The sequence below is a fragment of the Strix uralensis genome, chromosome 26, assembly GCF_047716275.1.
Source record: "Strix uralensis isolate ZFMK-TIS-50842 chromosome 26, bStrUra1, whole genome shotgun sequence".
In the NCBI taxonomy this organism is placed as follows: Eukaryota; Metazoa; Chordata; class Aves; order Strigiformes; family Strigidae; genus Strix; species Strix uralensis.
Genome location: NC_133997.1, coordinates 6,347,400 through 6,367,749, shown reverse-complemented (window position 1 = coordinate 6,367,749; position 20,350 = coordinate 6,347,400). Strand labels below are relative to the sequence as shown.

General features: G+C 45.2%; 1 protein-coding gene across 5 annotated transcripts in view; it reads right to left on the bottom strand.

Annotated features, from left to right (window-relative positions):
• Positions 1-1,032: 1,032 nt before the first annotated feature.
• The window catches only part of APLP2 (amyloid beta precursor like protein 2), a 47,797-nt gene continuing 28,479 nt past the window's right edge, over positions 1,033-20,350 (bottom strand). The window contains exons 5-18 of one of the 5 annotated variants that reach the window (XM_074851211.1): positions 18,687-18,862; positions 17,925-18,142; positions 16,020-16,187; positions 13,834-13,949; positions 13,417-13,491; positions 12,089-12,247; positions 11,561-11,689; positions 9,217-9,316; positions 8,493-8,663; positions 7,870-7,905; positions 4,901-4,983; positions 4,011-4,085; positions 3,402-3,557; positions 1,033-2,613 (exon numbers count right to left, since the gene is read on the bottom strand). In XM_074851211.1, the coding sequence (XP_074707312.1) occupies positions 2,512-2,613; positions 3,402-3,557; positions 4,011-4,085; positions 4,901-4,983; positions 7,870-7,905; positions 8,493-8,663; positions 9,217-9,316; positions 11,561-11,689; positions 12,089-12,247; positions 13,417-13,491; positions 13,834-13,949; positions 16,020-16,187; positions 17,925-18,142; positions 18,687-18,862 (1,764 nt within the window). In that variant the 3' untranslated portion in view covers positions 1,033-2,511. The remainder of the gene's footprint in view (positions 2,614-3,401; positions 3,558-4,010; positions 4,086-4,900; positions 4,984-7,869; positions 7,906-8,492; positions 8,664-9,216; positions 9,317-11,560; positions 11,690-12,088; positions 12,248-13,416; positions 13,492-13,833; positions 13,950-16,019; positions 16,188-17,924; positions 18,143-18,686; positions 18,863-20,350) is intronic. The other 4 variants (XM_074851212.1, XM_074851213.1, XM_074851214.1 and 1 more) reach the window with 4 other exon arrangements.

The window sequence follows — 20,350 nt, the reverse complement described above, 5'->3', positions numbered from 1 at the left end:
CCTCCTATCTCCTCTCCCCCTCTTCGTTCTATTGGGAACTGCTCGGATCAATGCGAAGGAAGATTAATTCTGTCTCTTTGCCTCCTAAACCAGCGTTCAAACGGCAATGACTCTTCGGTCATTTCACCGAGACGCGAGAGAGGAGGAATTTGTGTTCGAGGTCACACTTCAAAGAAGGAAAATAGAAGAGGAATGACATACAGGAGCAGAGACAGCTGTGAGCTTTACAGGCTGTTAGTTTTAGGTGTTCTGGAAGAGAAAGTTAAACCAAACAGTCATTTCCCTTCGTAAAACAAAAACATTAGAAGTGATACAGAAAACGCTAACCATGGTCAGTGACTGCCCAGGGCTCTTTACATCCTCAAACTATTTCAAGATCAGGCGATCGGGAAGCATTTAAGGAAACTCTGCCACTGTTTGAGGCCTGTGGTTTTTTTCTGTGCCCTCTTTATCTATGAATTTTCTCCCCCCTTCTTCTGCCCAACCCCATTTTCTAAGGCTTGTGGGTAACACAGGCTCCGAGCACGGAGCCAGGGCGGTCACCGCGCTGCCCAGCTCTACTGCCCCCGCGCCTGGATCCGTTCCCTCAGCTCGTGAGGAAGTGCAGGTGGACGGCCGGGCGGTGGGAACAGCTTGCTGCTGCAGAGGGCTTTGGCTCCGCTCGCTCCGAGAGGCCGTGCCAGAATTTTTACCGCCACAGAGCCGTTCGTGGTGTCTTCTACAACCCACAGCAGCTCTGACTGACCTGCGCTCCGGCGGCGAACGGCTGCAGCCTGAGGACGTGACGTTTTATTCAGGAGTCCCAGGCGTTGGCGTAGCATCGCGCCTCCTTCTCTCCGCAAAGGTCAGCAGGATCTGGAAATACCACAAAAGTCTCTGGGTGCAGCTCTACAATCTCAGTACCAGCACGTTGCTTCTCGCCAAAGCTGAGGTGGACAGAAAGGTGGGGAAAGGCCTCCGCAGGTTTGGCGAGGACATGGCGGGAGAAGAGAGGAAGTTAAGCGAGCCCGTGAATAAAGAGAAGAAACGATCTGGAAGTTAAAGTGTTTATTGATGTGTTTAAACTTTGTACATTCCCCACAGACCACACTAAGGAGTTTGCAGGTAAATCTGTGCATAGTGGGAAGAGACACGGAAGGGGGAAGAAAAGAAAAAAAAAAAAGTCACAGGAAAAATAGAAAAAATACACCACAGGTTACCAGAACCTCCAGATTTAAAAAAGCCGTGAGCATTAACACCAACTATACAAGCATTACAAAGACATCATGGTGAGTGGAACAACACCCCTTTTGTTCTTCTCAGGGCCTATGCATCCAATTTCCCTTAAAGCAGGCAGTATCCCTTTCCCAACTCGGCCCTCTCTTTCCTCCCCAGTTAAAGCGAACTCCACGTTCGCCAGCTCCCAAGGTACTGATTATTGCAGTGATTTGTCATTTCTGGGCCAACACCCAAAGCCGTGCCTACGGCCCAACACCACCGAAAGAGATGCAAAGGCTCAAAGATCTGCGTCTCTTCACTACTTACCACGTTGGCGAGGCAGGAGAGCTGGGGAAAATTAGAAAGTAGTAGCAAGAGGGGGCGGTTAATGCCAGGTGAGTACTGAAGGAAACCGGTTCAGAACAGAGGATTTAAATTCAATACCAGGAACTTCCAACTCTAGAGCAGAACTGAATCTGGAAGGGGAATGTGCAGACCCCAGTATGCACAAACCATGTTCTAACATTCCACTAGAATAACTATAAACAGAGATGCTAGAAGCCTTTTAACTCCTTGCCTCCAGGGAGTCTTGATTCCTAGAGCCCAAACTGCTAAGCAGCAGGGTGCACACCACTGGCATATGAGGATGGGGTTTTTTTCTCTTTTTTTTTTTTTCTTTTATTCTTTTTTCTTTTCTTTTTTTCTCGTTATAAGGATTTTTGTTAGTTACCATTTCCAATTGCTTCCTTGCTTATGCTGTCACAGTTCCTATCCCTAAATTAATCTCTTTGCAACTCCCAGTGAAATTCACTTAAAAAAAAAAAAGGAAAAAGAATACTGCTTTATATATAAAAGCCAAAATGACTGAAGAGCCACAACTGTCTCCTTTTTACAAGGCGGGCTGGTACAAATGACCCTCAATATACAGGTGGTCTATCAGAAATAAAAATCAACATTTCCCATTTTATATATATAGAGCTTGTATCAGACAACAGTACAACGGAACTGGTATTTTTCAGATTATTTAAAAAAAAAGAAAACTACATCTCAGTCAAATATCTGCAATAGATCCATTTTTCCCATTTAAGGAGATTTATATATCATATTGTTATATTATCATTTCTTCACCCATTTAAAAGAATGGAAATTGCAACTCTACAGTAGTAATTATAGTCTTAATGATCCAGGAGTTCTGAATGTAAGATGAAGTCCTCTCGAAGCAACTGTTGGTCAGTAGTTGATCCAAAACGCTGGACCCCTTTGGCCCTCCGCCCTGCTCCTTTCCCGGTCAGGGCTGTTGTATCTTCATCTCTTTTATATCTGCATCTGCTCCAGGTATTTGTAGGTGGGGTTCTCGTAGCCATGGTTTTGCATCTTGCTCAGATGCCGCTCTTCTGGGGTAAGCATCGGGTCAACCTTTAGAAACACCAGATGGTTACTGGTCAAAGGAGGAACTTGCAGGTCTTATCTCACAGTAACAAGAGCCGACAGACAAACGCTGGATAAATACCATGGCAAGCGGGGGAAAAAAGGAAAGCCACAAAAACTGATTTGCTTAGAGTTCCTCATTCAGGTGCTAACGCCTCCTGCCTGCCCTGGCCTTTTTGGGGACGTTCTCCACAGATCTCTAATTAAAGTTAGCTAACGGTACAAATTTGGGACCCGCTTCTCTCATTAAAGAGGTCGTTACAATTTCACGCATGGGTTGGGCAAAGGGGATAAGCAGCTTTCTCCAGACTCCATTAAGTCATCGTTTGAAACGTGCGTGTTGGGAGCAGGAGGAAGGAGGAGGAACTGCTTCTCAGCATTCAGCCAACCGCGCTGGCTTAATAGCTGTTCCATTAGTCGGGAGGACAAATTGCCATAGATTGACTGACTGATTCCCCTGCTAAAGATACCACCTGAAAAGCTCATTTACTGCTAAATCCTATCCTGAGCCAGACAGGGAGGCCTAATTGAATTCCTTGTGAGGAGTGAACACAGCTGTGAGGTGACAGGTCCCAGCATGGCACACCGATGACTGATACCTGCATGCCAATGAAGAAGCCATGAAGATGTCAGCACCTACAGAGTTAAATCCCATCTAGCTCGGAGTAGAGCTACTAACGCTTGGCAGCTACGGCCATCTTCCCCCCCTACACACAACATGTGATTCGACGCTGACTATTTTCATCCTCTGTTATGGAGCAGGAGTTGTTTCTCACCTCCACAATTCCATGGCTGATGGTCCCATACTGCCTCTTCCTCAGCATCACCAAGCTGATGACTATAACAGTAGCTATGGCAACTGCAATCACCAACAGACCAATAAGGGCGCTGCTGCTGAAGCTGAAGTCATCACGAAGGGAGTTCTCATTATCCTGGAGGGAAGAAAACAACGGAGAGGGTAGAGGAAGAGCCATGAGGGAGATGCACTGCTAAACGCAAACCTAAAAGGCGGCCACCAATATCTTCAACCATCTGTGGTGTCAAGACTACACTAGACACCATAAATATTTCACCTCTTATCCTTCTGGTGAAATATTTAAACACAAAATTGTTTCCCCGCTTAGGCATTCTGGACAGGCACTGACCCACACCTCCTCTTCCCATTCCACAACACACTTCTGCAACAGAAGAGTCAGGTTAGCATTGACGTGCGTTCACCGTTCACACCTTTAAGCAGAAACTCTGTACTGCGTTACACCCTGCATCACCTCCCAGAGCAGGGTCAAGGCACCGAACCCCTGTAATTCAGTAACACAGAGGAACCAAAATCCAGCTTTTTAGAAATTTGCTGAGCACTCAGCTAGACTCGGTAGCCACATACGTACCGGCTCGTCCACCAGCCCACCGACACGCTCCGCATTGAAAATCATTTCCTTCACATCAAGGGTTTCATCAATTACCTGGAAACAGCCACAAAAGCGTTTTATGAAAGGAGCAGTACAAAACAGGTGGGAGAAGAAATATGAAGAAACCTTTCATGAATACTAGCAAAGGCTCAGAACCATCTACCATCTTTCCCCTGCTCTCCACAACGCAGGATATTCTCCAACTTTCAAAGCCACCTGAGCTAGTACTGCAATCGTGCAGATGTCCAGACTACCTCAGACTAAAGACCCAAATGCAAAACTAGGCACTTGCCTTGGACACAGCATTTCTGTCGTGTCAGATCTAACCTGTGGCTTTAAAACAATTCTGAAAGGAAATTCTCAAAAGTTGACTTTTTTTTTTTTAAACCCAGGGAACTGAGGCAAGTTGGCTGCCACTATAACCTAATGAATTCTTTACACCGTAGATAGAGCTAACACCTACTGGGTCGCTCACCTTCAGAAGGCAGCAAGGCCTTTCTTGCCATGAAAAATAGGTGAGAAGCCAGACGGAACACACCAGCATTCGGTGTAGTGAGACAGCAAGCTACCTAGCTAAAATAAAGGCGTATCAAAGGGTCTCTGCTTGGGAAAGCAGTTACTAAAACAGACAGTTCTCCAGCTCAGACTGCCAAAGATCTAGATCTCTCTCCTTCCCTCACCCTCCCACCCTTCTGATGTTAATCAGTATTAAGAGCCTACAACAGTCAGAAAACTGACTCCCCCACACCATATGGATAACGAATACACTGACGTTCTGTAAGCAGAAAGGAGACGTGGAAATAAGCCCCTGCTATTCATTAGTGTCCACAGCAGGCTTTGCTTCACAAAATAAAAGGTGGAGGGCTCACCACATTTTCATCCACTTTGTTCTTGCTGTTAATCACTTTTTCTTCAGCACCGATCAGCCCATCCAACTCGGTCATGCCAGAACCTGCACCAAAAGAGCAAGGCAGGGGCCGTTAGTCAGCCCCCAGTGACGTTTCGGAAGGGTTACCTACTCTCTGTAGAGCTGCCATGGCTAGCGTGTTTAACCGCATGGACCGCTGATTATTAATCTGTCTTCATGCTGTTGTGTCAGAAGGGGAGCTCATAAGCTAAGCTACAGTGACAAGTGATGGGGGGGGGTCTGTTAATGAGGGGAAATGAGGTGGCAATGAGAAGAGCAGACAAGACTCACCAAAAACAGGCTGAAGTGTAAATCCAGAAATACCATACTGTTAAATGCTGCTGTTAGAGAAGGTCCAAGGCATCACGTAACACAAATTGTGAGGGCACAGTTCCTTTCTGCAAGTGTCACCCCAGGCTGCCACCACCCCACCACGACCCCCATAAGCCGAGAGCCGGCGCGCAGGGAACGCTTTCAACCGCACCGTCAGCATCACCCACTCTTTAGAAATCCAGCACATCAGCAAGCGCCTCGGGAATGAGAATTTCAAGGTCACCCAGCACGGCTCTGTAACGAGCTGCTGCCCCGTATCTGGCACGAACCCAGAAACAATAAATCCCAGGGCAAGGGAGGAGCAAAGAACTGCACTAGCCTTTGTACCAGAACATCACTCACCCATTTCTAGGCTGAAACTAGCATAGGCTCAAGAGAAGAATATCAATTAACAGAAGGCAGCTGCTCTGCATAAACCGTTTTGATCTGAAGTGTTTATAAATAGATCAGATCAATAAGAGAAGAGCCTGATGCAAGATACTCAGGCCTAACGTAGCGTAACAAGTCAGGAGAACACCAGTTGTCCATTATCAGTAGGGACAACGTCATGTCCTTCACAACACCCATGTCTCCCTAACGCAAAAGCAGGAGGACAGCAAAGCCTCAAACCTACAACGGGGTCTCTCCAACGAGGATCACGAGGCGGGGGAAACATTACTACAGCACTTAACACTTTGCCGGTGATTGCACACACCTCTCCACAAGCTGCTGAGCTTGCAGGTTGCCTAAGACACTGTGTCAACTGCTGCTGAAATTGGCAGCGTGTTCTCCGATGAGATGCAAGGAAAGGCTAGTTGGCTCCAAGGCAAGTTTTCACAGTGACAAGCTTTTACTGCCTGAAAATGCCAAGGAAAGTAACGTTTCACTCTAACTCCTCCCAAAAGAAGCATCTCGGGTTTTCGTGCAGCCCCTTTTCCTGCACGGTTCTTCAGAGACAGTAATCAGATTCCAAGCACGGCCAAGACTGCCAGTCTGACTTCTCACGGCTGTCGAAGCAGGTCACGTTATTGTGAAAGTCAATGACTGGGATTTTCTGGAGAGACTAGCCACAAATAGATTTTAGAGAACTCCTGTGTCAGCTTTTGGCCTATAGCTGCTTTATTCAATTCTCAGGAGCCAGCGTAGCACAGTCTCCAGGGCTGGGAGTTCAGCTGCTGCACTGAGCTTTGCTATTTGTCACAGAGTGCTGTACCAAATAACAGACCCACGCTATGGAGCTCAGAGGCACAATTTAGATTATATACTTCCCAGGGAACAAAACCATACACATGCACAAAAAAACGGCCAAAACTCCCTAGCAGCCCTCGTGAAATCCAGTGAAAAGGGAAGGGAGAGAAGGAGCAAGTGCAGGTTACAATCTTTGTCCCCAAGTCATCAGAAACTCTTCCATTTACCTAAATGGGGAGAGAACCAGCCTATATTTATCATCTTTAAGTCAACAAAGCAGCTGTCAAAAAAAAAAACCCTAAAGAAAAAAAACCAAACCACAAACTAAAGGCTGTCCCAATTCTTTCCAGAGCAGTCAGTACACTGAATTAGCTGTACACTGTTCCACAAGAGGGATGAAGGTGACTTACATTTGTAGAGAAACGCTGATAATAGGAACAGTTTCAAGCTATCTGGCCTTCGCCATGTTACAAAACTATCTGTGTCCACATTAAATGGTTATTAGCAAAATCCTTCGTGCTCCTTTAAGATTCTGCAAAATATATCTGGAACCAAAGGCAGATTAAAACGCTGGGTTTACTCCCCACACACAGCACATGTACCACTGCTCTGCAAGAGCATTTTAAGAATTAGACTTCCGTTTCTACTTCAGGAACTAGGTATGTGGTAGCAGATCAGCCAGGCCTGATCTTTACCTGAGATTGTATCGCTCACAGAGGATTTAATTTGATGCCAGTGTTTCTATGCTGCTCTTAAAGCCCAGACAGCCCCTTTTTAGCCAGGCACTGAGTTACTGCAGAATTAATAATGAGCTAAAGGAGAAATGGATAATCACACAGGACTTTGCCAGTACAGAGAGATGCTACGTGTGAAAAGGTGACGCCAAGGAGACCACAAACACAAAGAAGGAATCTCCTAATTCATCCATCCCAGACCAGCTGTACTCTGCAATACATGTGAGGACATTTACTATGTCTACGGCGGCACTCTCGTTCCTAGTTCAGTGCTGTCATCAGGTGGTAAGGACAGATTCCCCAGCAGGCAAAAGAGCCTCTAGACTATTTCCCATCAGCACTGCACGGTTTATTTGAGACGTGACAAACATGAGTGCGCATGGAGGGATGCAAAGTACTGCATGGTTGCAGAGAGACTGCTAGGCCCATGTTTCTTGAGGGCAAAGAAGCTACTCCGTGCACTCTGAGACACCTTGTGAGCCCATCAGGAGGAACGTACACAATCAATTAGATGCTCAGACTAGCTCGTTTCTTTAACACTAGGCCTAAACAAGCAAAATCGGAAGTTACTGATCTAAATGAGAGCAGGGAAATGAAAATAAAGGTGAGTATGAAACTAAAATGAAGCTATCAAACACACTGAGAAGGTAGGAGGAGAGTGATCGAAAGCACTGTGAGGGAGCAGCTTAGAACCAACCTTTTTTCATTGGATGGTACAAATCCGGCTGAGGATCTAGCAGGAGGGAAAACAAAAACAAAAATAGCAGAGAAAGGAGATTAAGAGAGAAAGGAAAAAAGGTTTGCGCATGATTTCTGACTCAGACCCTGGGAAAAGCTTTTAGTCTACAGCTTTCTTTAAGCTCAGGACTCTGTTCAAGCATTTTTAAAATACACACACACACACACCAGCTGTCAACACTCGATGATACAAAAGTATAGATATATATTTAAAAAAAAATAAAGAGAATTCCTGAAGCCCTTCAGCAGGTCATGGCACAAAGACTTAACATGACATGAGAGCGTTTTGGTTAAAGACTGAAAATTAATTCCAGAGTCAAGCCACACTGTAAAAATTTAACACTCCTGCAAAATGGAAAGAGATAAAACAATTTTGCAAAGAGAAGAATCGGAAAAAAATTTGCTCAGTGCAAATTACTAGCGGCACTGCCTCTTTCCAACGGACAGAGTCGGAGGGGTGCTGCTGGGGCCACTGCTTTACTCTTAAATCACCTAAAGGGATGGAGCTTCCTGTGCCACCGAGCTAAGAAAAAGCACCTACGTTCTGTAAAGCCAGTGAACCCCATTTTCAGTTCCACCTACCTTCACTTTCAGGCAAGGCTGGGAAGGTTTTCACCTGGAACGGACGGAAAGGTTTGCCCTCCAGGGGAATTTCTTCGCTCTCCTCAGAGCTCACTCTGACATCCACCTGGGATTCAGAAATGGAGGATGTGAACTGATCCATGTCTGCACGTTGCTCCTGAAGCAGCTCATCTGAAAGGAATAAGAGGCAATATTACACAAACTGCGTGAAGCCTGGCAGGAACAGAAAGGGGCAGATGGTTTGAACCTAGCTGAGGCAGGGCTGCAGGGGAACACTGTTCAGGGCTGCCAGGTTATCTTATCTTGCCTGCTCTGAAGTCTCATCTGGAATCCTCAGTAAAGCCGTTGGCTAGAAATACATACAAATAAGGGCCAAGAGGTTTGAAGTGGCAAGAGGTTATGGTAAGATGGGATTAAACTCCTAGAAAGTAGGAAAGCATCTGCTTATTTTTATGGATCTCCTTCATCTCCCTTTGAGAGACAGCTTTGATATTCTGAATGTTGCATTTTTTTGAACGGACAGCGAAAGTTCTTAGGAACAAGCTATTCTGACTGGTTGTGTTGCAAAACCCAGAGAGTATCCGTCCTGTGCTACGTAAACCTAAGCCCAAGTGCTTGCTGTTGAGGGCATCCCCCTCAAAGGAGTTTTTTGGAGCCCACTTCACCCGATATAAAAGCTTGTGGTCTGACACGGTGGCACGGGAGGTGGCACAGAGACACTCACCAATCTCATCCTGGATTTCTTCAGCCACATATGGCACCTTGTAGAGCAGAGACAAGCTTTGATTCATTCGCTCCTCAATCACATGGAGATGTGTCATCACCTGCAAACGTACAAGAGTGTGTTGGAGTTGGCAAAGACTGTCAGTCACTTGACTGGTACCGGCTCTTCACTTGTTTAATGAAATATCTACCACTGGTGGATCTGCAATGACAGACAACAGGATGGGACACAGGTCCACCTACTCCACTTCTCTGACTGATGCTCTCTAACACATCGCGCTTCACTGGAACTGGCCATTTGTACATGGTGCTCTTGGTGTTTTGGGAAAGGTTGGGGGTGAGAGAGAGGATTCATCTGACTCCTGCTGTAACCAGCTCTCCACTGGAAACACTGAAGCTGGTATTTCCCATATGCCAGACACAGTCATAATTCATCTCCCACAGCAGCTACAAGCAAGTGCTTTATTAAATGGATTATCATTCCTGACTACTAGAAAAGATACACACAAAGGGAGCAGACAATATTATTTATCAACTCTGCTTTCAGAATAAAGGTGCCTTTCAGACCAACGGTGGCATTACATTTGTCTTACATGCACTACACCCACTCGCTGGCAACAGCGTTCTCCCTTCCTTTGAGAAATAAATCTCCACGCAACCTCAAATCACTCTTCCCCAGTGTATTAAATTCACTGGTGAAGTCAAGCCTGACCTGAAGAGGGTGCTGCGTAATCAGGGATCACACAGACCCAGAAAAAAACGTTTACATGGACAGCCAAATGTTTAAAAAAAGCTAAGGAGCTGCGCGGATCCGTTTTACAGTCTGACATGTATGCGACCTTTAAGAGCAAGGATGAAAGCAATTTAATTTTACATGTGGCATCTTGTCAATCAAGGGAATCGATTGAGGAGCTTAAAGTGCATCTGAAAAGTAAAGCGAATGGAAATTGAACTGTACCACCCACATCCCTCGCATGTCGATTTGTTGACACTGCAGCCTTCAGAATGAATTAAGGACTGTTTAGGTTTTAGCGTAAGAATACGATTCACGAACTCCCTCTTGGGCTTTGGCAGCATCAGAACAAAGGGTCAGGGTGGACAGTGCTTGATATGCTAAGCTGTCTCTGAAAACGCCATCGCATATTCCCCACCGCAAGCCAACCATCAGCTTGTAAATACCACAATCTCTTTCTGAGGATGCGCAGCTTAAGAGGAATCATAGAAGCAGCGGCAGACAACCCAAGAGCCACCACTAGCACCCAGAAACAACACGAAACCTGTGGGACCAGGCACCTCCAAGCGTGAGGTTCGCTTCTAGAAAATCCCTGCAATGCTGTGCTACACCTCACTACACCTCACCAGAGGTGACAAACAGACTCCAGTCCCTGCCTTACTCTTAAACCATGATATTTCCATCTGCTGGTTCTACAGCCAAGTAATAAAGCAATTTTTTCCCAGTAAACTGGGGCTGGTAAAACACAGATTGTCCTCCTACAGCTGCAACTGGACAGTCAGTTCTCTGAAGCTGTGAAAGGACGTACCCTTATGAACAGACCTTTCAGTGTTAACAGGTCATTCTTAATTGGAATCTTTCAGTACATCTTTCACCATTTTAAAAGTGGGTTGTAAAAACAAGTATCAGGATATAATTCAAAAGATTTGTGGAATATCTACAACTACTCTTACAAGTACAACGGCCAGGTTCATCATCTGCTTCAAGCAGCCTATTCACATACAGTACCCAGCAAAAGGAAAAGGGCTTTCTGGCTGTTCAGGAGTAAAATATATTGCAACGGCACAAAAACGACTTATCAAAACAGGCTTTCTCATAACGTTAACAACAATGATCAAGTTCTTGGCAAGGGTTATGTATTACACTTCAGAAACAAGGCAGTAGCTCTGCACAAAAGAATTCCCACAAACCCAAACCACAGGCATCGTGAAGAACAAGCCTACTGAAATGAACACAGACACGAGGTCTTGGAAGAAGTGAGGAAGTCTGACCAAGTCCCCAGCAAATAATTTCATGGGTGCTTGACAAAAGGAAACACAAAAATGATACCGAACTAGGTCTAAACCCCTAGACTTGTTATTGTGACCAACAATAATTCATAATTCAAACCAGAGTTCCAATATTTAATAACAAGTCATGGACCACGGAGAATCGTACAGACAGTGTATCTGGTGACAGGCCACATGCACACGGAACGGGAGATCTCTGCACAAGTACGAGAAGTTACTATAGTACCCAGAAAATCAGCATGAGGACTCGACGCATGGCTTCTAGAGTCTCTGACAGCCAGGGCCGGATAACAATGCCTCCCTTGATAGAAACATTCTCCTACCTGAGATTTCATCTGTGCAGCCTTTTCTGGGTCGACTGCCAGGACGTGCTGGTAATGGCGGATGGTGTGCAGACGGTCCTTGTTCTCAGCACGAACATAGCGCTTCAGAGCTTGCAGGATGCGGTGGGGCTGCAGGATTTGAGGAGGGGAAGAGCTCAAATCCATTTGATTCAAATAAAATTCTCAGCTGAAATGCAGCACTTCAGATGTGAGTCTGCTTTGCTACTGGACAGATCAATCACCTGGATATTTTCTTTTTAAATTAAGTCTGTCTGACTCGGAACACTATGTCTTATGAACACTAAACAAAGCTGAGGGTTTTTTAACCAGGCAGAAAGTAAAGTGAGTCAATTAGGAGACCCACTGCTAAGTCCGCAGCACAAACTGCCACGATGGAGAAAGCTTTACTGGGAATCTCTTCCTGGTTTCTGCCCAACAAGTCACAGGCAGTCTTCTCACCAAGCCATTCCCACCTTCCACCCTACCCAGCGCTACCCTGTTGTCAAAATTTGTTACAAAGACACTCACCCGTGGCGGGTCAGCCTGCAGGGCAGCCAGGTAGTTCTCCAGAGCAATCCGACGGCGATCGTTCAACATGGCTTCCACACGAGCCAGGTGAGTTTCCACAAGCTGCTGCTTCTCACTTGCTGCCTCTTTCTCCAGCGATTTCACCATTGCCTGGAAGTGCTAGAAGAAAGAAAGGAACCTGCATGAAATGCGCTGTATGTATCAGAGTCACCTATTCTCACTGACATAACTCCTTAGGACAAATGGAGACAGTCACACTGCACGTCCCAGGCATTCAGAGGAGGAGAGAAGGGCACTGAGAAACGTGGATGAAGATTTCGTCTTTGCAAATTCAATTGTGACAATCTGCCTTCCAAACCTCCTTCAAAGGTCTGAAGAGGGCACATGACCTTGCAAATTAAGATCATGTTGAAGATGGGAGATCCAGACTGTACTGAACGAATGGCACAGTATTAACTCTTTCCCTCAACCCTGCAATATGGAAGTAGGGTAGATCCTTTCAGCCTAGAGACATTGAATTTGTAAGTTTACAGAGGTATCGCATAGGGGATTTTTCACCAGTGCGCCTTCAGATCAAATCTCTTTATATTCTATTAGAAAGGTCATAACCCACATCTCCAAACGAGCCAGCAAAGTCCATTAAGCGTTGTTATGTTTCAACAGAGATGATGGAAAAGTCTTTTTGACTTAAAGTGGCTTACGTTAAAAAATGTAGAGAGAAAACTGTGTTCCAGGATAAAATGGGTTTAAAAGCTGGAGTCAGTCACTTAGTTGTATATTAGCTTGAGGGAACTTCATATAGTTGTCATTGCCAGAAGAGTCTGCCCCTAACAATCCCATACGGAGAATATCCCTGATTAACTTCACAGTCTAACTGAACTCTCCTCATAAGGCAGAAGATTGGCATTTTGGCAGCAAACCAGCTTTATGTGCTGTCTAAGTGGTTTTCACTAAGTCTGCCTGAACAGGAAATGTGCGTCCAGAGAGTCGGGGCCAATCTGAACTGGGCTGTGAGGCAGCTGGTTAGTGCAAAACAGGCCAAAGGTCTGAAGTTACAATTTGGCTCTGCTGCTGCTACGCTTGAGGGGTGAGACAGCTCCCTTCTACGGGGTCTAGGAAAGGACCTGGCACAGTATCGGATCATCTCCAGCTTTAAGAACAAAGCACACGACTGAATCAAATCTCCTCTAAAAAGCAGCTGTTGACAGAACAGGAAAGCTGTTCTTCCATCTCAGTCGTCTTTTGGCTTTGAATATTACAATCTCTCACTTAGTTTATGGAGAAGACGAAGGCCAAACACCAGTAACTTCAGGTCCTTCAACTCTTACCTGAATGAGGGTCTGCCTTTCTGCCTTGGGGAGATTTACAGCTTGGTGTTCTGCTTCCTCCCATTCCTTTTTCACCTGGACAAGGAAAGGACAGAACACATCAACAAGGCACAAATTTACATCTGATCTTTGTGAGCTAATCTGCCTTCACAGGCGGCTCTTTGCACAGCCCAGCTAGGTTTTGAAGGCACAAAAGAGCTGCTGTGGGGTTTAAACCTAGCACGTAAGCCAAATGAGCAGCAAGCCAAACGTCTCCAGTGATTCCTCTCTCCCAGCATCTGAAGAAATTAAAATCTAACTGCCACAGTGTGGTCACGTTGCATGAGACACGCAGAAGGTTGGCGACTGGAAAGGAAGTCAGTTCATCATCAATTTGTCCAGAAAAACATGGGCACAGCACAAATGACTGAAGCTCACCCGGTCCATGCGGTTGTGGTGTCTGACCTCCAGCTGCTCCTTTGCCTTCTGGAAGCGGGCGTGCTCGTTGTCATCAGCTGGGGTTTCAAAATAGACATCCACATCATCAGTTGGCACTGCAAAGAGAAAAGTAAGGATAAGCGGAGGTTCGCAAACCTGTGATCCTGGTTGCAAAGGACAGGTAGGGAGAGGAATCTCCGCACCTGCATAATTAACAATCTGGCAGACTGAGTTTACTGAACCGCCACCTACCAGGAGTCCATTTTGGTATCTTTACGCTGCCAATTTACTGCACAACATCAGTTAGTTACATCATCCCAACAACACAGTAATGCACTGCGGCAACCAGCACCTGTTCGGTCTTCTCATTAGTTCTGAGATGAGCATTATTCAGCTCCAGCAACAGAATGACTTGGATTGCAGAATAAAGAACTTGTTTTCTCTTCCCTTTCACATTGGCTTTGGATAGTTTAAATGACATTTTGTGCATTAGCTGTTTGCTGACAAGCTGGCTCCAGATATCATTAATATGATTAGGGAGCTTGACAATAAATCTGCACAAAACACTACCCAGTATTTTACACTTCAAACCTACCTTCCCTACCGGATGCATCATGCAGGACTAACAGGCAATGATATTAGACAAGACAGCAACAGAAGGAGGCTCAGTGTGACAAATTGACTTGTCCAATGAACTGGACATTTGTATCTTTAAGACATTCAATTTCGACAAGGGGAGAAACAGAACTTCAGAACTGGCAATTGCAAGCATCTGCAAAATCCACAACAGGGGCTCTGTACTCCATATACTGCAGCTCAGGAGACATTGAATCAAGTTTCCGTGCTACAGTTTTAAAAACTACACATCCCAGAACCCTTTCTGAAAGGATCTATGCCAAACACGATGCGCTCCGTTGTTGCCCTTCAGCAGAGGGAGGGCAGAAAGGGAAAGTTAAGGCAACCTTTCAATCCCATTAGTTATTTGGGTGGAAAAAACCTCCAACACGTCATTGAAAAAGAGCATGCTTCAGAAAAAAATTTACCTGGCACTTTGGCATGGATACAGGATTAGAGTTTAGCATGCACCTGAATCCACGAACCTTTACTGTAACTAGGGAAGGAGGAGTGAAGAAGGGGAAAGGATTACGGCATGAAATAATGGCAACATACAACACAGGCATTATCGCTGCGTGCAAGGGACAACGTCACATCAGTACTGTATTCTGGGCCTGCTCATGGCATTTCTGAACCAGGCTTGGACACAGAGAACTCTCTTTCCAGCCCCAAATCCCTCTGTAACAGGACAAACTTTTGTACAAAAAGCTCCTGACATCCGCATCTTTTATTTCACCACTTCAGTTAGATCAGCCCAATCTAAAGCACTTGCATGAAGCCCATTTTGTAAACAGGATTACGGCTGTATAGTCAGACTGCCAAGCCCCAGATAACACAAAAAGCCTTTCAAAAGGCTTTAATGGTAGCTGAAGTGGAAGTGCTGGAGTTCAACAATAAGATTAATAAGGAGGTTAAAATGTTTTCGGTAGTTTTATCATCTGACATAAAAGCCAGGTGAAACTGGTGCCAAAAATTTCAGGCTCTCAGAAATGCAGGGATTGAGTTAAGATTCGTATTTCAAACCAAGGTGAAGGTGGGAATCTGAATTCTATACTACTACTCTGATATTTTCCCAAAATACAATAGCAAGAAAACACCTACTACCAGGAGAACAGCGAGTAGCAGCCTGGTTTTCAGGACCGACTGGTGAAACATATGCACAGTAACACGACTGGGGAAAGCGAGTGCTTCCTTCCACATATTTGGAAAAAAAGCCAATTACGCGAACAAGCAAGTTATGTGTTTTCACAAGAGGTTAGAGACAGCCCCTGGTCCCTGCTGTAGATCTGGAAGATGACAACTAAGCCCTTAGCAAGAGCTGCAAGGCAACGGTGAGCACAGACAGCATACGCCGAGAGCCGCTTTCCCCAGGAAAGTTCACCCTAAAGACCTAGAGAAGCGGAGACAAGAGGAGACTGCTGCAAAAGGACAGACAGAACTGCTGCAGACACCAGAACCAAAAGGATGAGCTACAGACGTATCCTCTCTTGACCTAGGCAAGGAGGAGGAGACACCAAACGCCAGACAGACAGTGGCTAGCTGCAAAAGGGCCAGTGGGAGGCAGGACTTACTCATCTTTTTACACACAGCCATACAATACTCCTCTGACTCAAAATTGTTCCTGTTGCCTCCGCAGCCTCCATATATAAAGCGAACGCATTTTCTCTTGTTAGAGTCGAAGTACCAACGAGGCATCACAGCCCGGCAGGGCCCTGTCATCGCCTCCTGGGAGCAGACAGCTGTGTGGAGACGGGTTAGAACATGAGCTAGTGAGGAGCACAGGCCTTGCCGAGCGACTTACACAACGCAGCAGTGGCTCTAGGTCACACCTTCTTTTGGGGCACCAGCACTGACCTCAGCATCGCTACTTCACTGACCAAAGGGCTTTTGTCAGTTGTTTTGGTTTTTTTTTTTGGGGGGGGGGGGGGGGGTGGTGGTGGTGGGAGATTTTTAACATCGCAAAAGCATCCATCGCAAGGCTTGCCAGCGCTATTTGGGGAAGCGCCTGCATGTGGTGCTTTGGGGCGAACACGTAGCAGCAGCAGTTGTCTCAACATGGAGCTCTCATCTGCGAAAGTGATTTCTCCTTAGCTAGAGGCTGAAACACCAAGGATCTATTTTGCTGATGCCACAGCACTATGCCTCGGGTGTCCCAGTGGTAGAGCCTCCACTGTATAAAACCAACACAATGGAAAGAAAACCCATTAGGGCTGCTTAAAGCATTCCAAGATGTCCTGTTCCGCTGCACTCTGCCTGGATAGACACTTCACATCTTAAAGGTGAGATATAAGAGGAAGTGAAAAGGCAGGCTAAGCAAAAAAGAACGTGAACGCCATGGCAATCACAGCTGCTAGGTTTTTAAGTTTTGAAACATCTACACACTAAACACTGAAACTCCAGGTAGCCACGGCACGTGGACTGCTTCACAATAAGCGGGCAATATAAGCAGCTGGGTTATTTTGAGGCAAGAGAACAGATACAGTCTGTGAGTTAGCAACTGTTCACAGTACTACAGGGAAAAAACAGACTGTGTACCCCCCAAAACAGACACCCCAATCATATTGTTCCAATTCTGTTTCAACACCTGCAGATCTGTAACAGTCCTGTACATATATGAGCTAAGCCTTGTTTCAGCAAGTAAAATTATCTGCAGCATGCTGGCATTTTACCAAAAAGATGCAAGAACTGCTGGCAATGATTCAGTGATCTGTAGCTAATTGAATTTCAGTCCCTCTCTCCTCCTCCTTCCTCTGCAGACACTTCCACATGCAAAGTATAGGACCTCATATAACGCTGAGGCACCACACAATCAGCAGATGCCCTCTGCAATGGCACCTAGCACTTAACGAAAGCTACCGCAAGCACAGTCTTATTACTACTGCAGTAAGTATATATTACCCATATAATAAAAGTGGGCCAATTGCGTTGGCTGACTTTGTTTCAGGAAAGAGAAGGGTTTATGCAAAGGCTGTTAAGGCAGCGCTATGTATCTTCCTCACCCTTAAGTGGCCAGATGGCACCTTTATGCCACCTCTGCAGAGCACAGCCCATCACTTTTAGCTTCCTTTTCGTAAACTGGTATAAAACACCAAAAGCAAGGTAATCACCCCAAACTACGATTTTAAATTCTTAGTGCACCCCAAAAGTCTCTAAGGTTTTTCAAAATTAGCCCACGCGGGTATGGTTTTCTGACTCCACACTGCACCTTCACGAAGGTGCTCGTTCAATGTGCCAAACACTGGGCTTTCTGCCAGCAGAACTGCTGTTTATCTGGAAACATATGGCAAATGCTCTAGAGAGTTAATTTCAACACTTGAAACATAAGCATCATCAGCTTTCCTCTGTTTGCCAACTTATCTGGCAAATAAAACTTCCAAGTGGCATTTATTAACTTGATCAAAAACCCATCACCAACCGACAGCCAACAAGAATACTCTCAAGGAAGCAAGAGGCCTGTGGGCTAGAATGTGTCTTACATTTCATATCGCTGCTGACTTCTTTTTCAGAAACGGCCTTCTCGTTGCTAGGCTCTGTGGGGGTCTCTTCATTGTAATCGTCAACTTTGTAGCTATCATAATAGTAATCACGGTCTTCCACCACGTCCTCCTCCTCTTCCCCTTCATCTTCTTCATCCTCATCTTCCTCCACAGCTGTTCCTGTGAAGTCTTCTACACCTGCCTCTGTAGGGAACTCACTGAAGGGATACAGTTCAGTTAGGGGGTAAAGTTAAGGCTAACCACTTTGCAGCCAACTATGATGTACCAGAATAATGATTCTCTAGTGTTTCTAGAACAGATGACAAAAGATGAAAAATAAATGTACCAACTATTGATCAACCGCAGCAACGGGACCTCCCTCATTACAGAGACACCTCCTATTGCAGGCAGAGCTTCTCTGTGCCTCTGACTTAGAGGGGCTGCCTTGCATTCTCCCATCAGCTTCTTTTCAGTAAGTGAAAGTCCACCACTGGGGGAGGGACCTACTGGAGCAATCACAGTCTTTCTGACTGACTAAGGATGAAGGGAGGGGAGCTGTTTAGCTCCTCCAGCTACAGGAGCACTGCAAAGTCATTTGTCCTTCTGAGAGGCTTTTTCAGGCTCAGGACACTCCTCTGGGAAATTCAAAAGCACAGAAATTCTCCTCTCAGTCCCCACCACAAGGGAATCACTGCATGAAATATTCACAAACAGCAACTTCACATACAGAGCTGTTAACATCTATGCCAGTAAGAAGCCTACCTTTTATAAACGTCGTAGTCTTCATCCTCGTCTTCATCCTCTTCCTCTTTGGACAGAGCCTCATCCACAACCTTTGTCTGAGGACAACATACATATTCTGTTCCATGGAACTGGTCAACTCCGCAGGGCAGCAGCATGCCGTAACTGTGCAGGATCATCCCTTCTGTCAGACAGGCCTGAAAGAGGAGCCCATTCACGTCAGTTTAGCACCATGCTCTTGCTTTATCCAAAGCTAGACTTACCATCGATCCCAAGAATGTGGCCAAGGGTCTAAATTTTACAGCAAAAGACAACAGCGACATATAACCTAAGTCTCAACATCAAAGGAAAATGGGTTTGAAACTTGTAGCTTAAGCAAAATCCCCAGAAAAGTCCCAGACTCAAGAACCATGCAGTGCTTCCTGGTGTTAAGGTATCAAATGCCTCACAGCCCCTAACAACTGCTGATTTGTCAGCAGCAAAGTTCAGAAAAAATAACTAGACATTTGGTGCCAACTCAAGGGAGAAAGCATTTGAAAGAAACAGAACTGTTGTTTGCTCTTCTGGGCTGGTCACTTCATTAAACTTTGTCTATTAAACTTTATATTGGAGTAAGTGAATAATCGCTTAAATGGACTTTGTGTCGAGATTATTTTAACATGCTGTAGATGAAAATCAATCAGATAAATCAAGAAAAAGCCAAATGCAAACTGCGATTAGACATTATGTCTATACACTTCTCTTAAGCTAAGGCAATACGTGGCTTTGTGGCACCCCAGAAAAGAATGAAGTAAGAAAGGCTTTATTATGTGCATCAGAACCCTTTTGTGCTTTGCTTTGTTACAGCACGGATGTAAAATGAGCCAACTATTTCTGGAAAAGTTCTCCAAATATGCTGAAAGCAAGGGATTTTTAAGTTTGCTAGACATTAACAAGTTTATCCTCAATTAAAAGGCAAATTTTCTCTAGCACAGCTTTATTTAGATGGGTTCTGGCTCCTGGGTTTTCAAAGAAATAGGAAGTTTAATTGGTGCATCCTTAACCTCATCTTTACTAGCACCATCACAACTTGTGTTGCTGTTTCCACAAAATGGAAAACATGTACATTTTGTCATGATTTTGTTTTTATTACCCCCAGTTCAAAAGGGTGTGCAGAGAATTTGCAACATTTTTGCTATGCAGATTAAAAAAACCACAGGAAAACCCATGGGCTAGATTCATTCTGAGAAGCTAATCCATCTCTTCTGTAAAACCTCCACTAATCAGTCACAACGAAACTCATAGATTGTCCCCAAGCAAGCACTCCTAACCAAATCCCTGGCAGCAGCAGGTACATTAACACAAAATGTGCGAGAAAAATAGGAAACATCTTATGATCACTGTAGCTCTCTACCCTGGAAAGAAGGATGGGCCATTGTTAAAGCAATATCCTAGAGACTTGATTTCAATTCCTAGCTCTGTCCTGAGTATCATCTTGGGCAAGCTACTCAGGACAACTTTTCATGAGTGAAGAATAACTCAGCTAGCTACACAGGTTTTTTTAAGACACTTGAGTACTTTTAAGTTGTGTTTTTCATTGCTCTCCACCTCAGTCCATAGACCACGACACGGGAATAACAGACCCCAGAGATAAACGCTGTTATGCTTCAGTACTACAAGCACCCAAATGGACAAATCCAGAATAA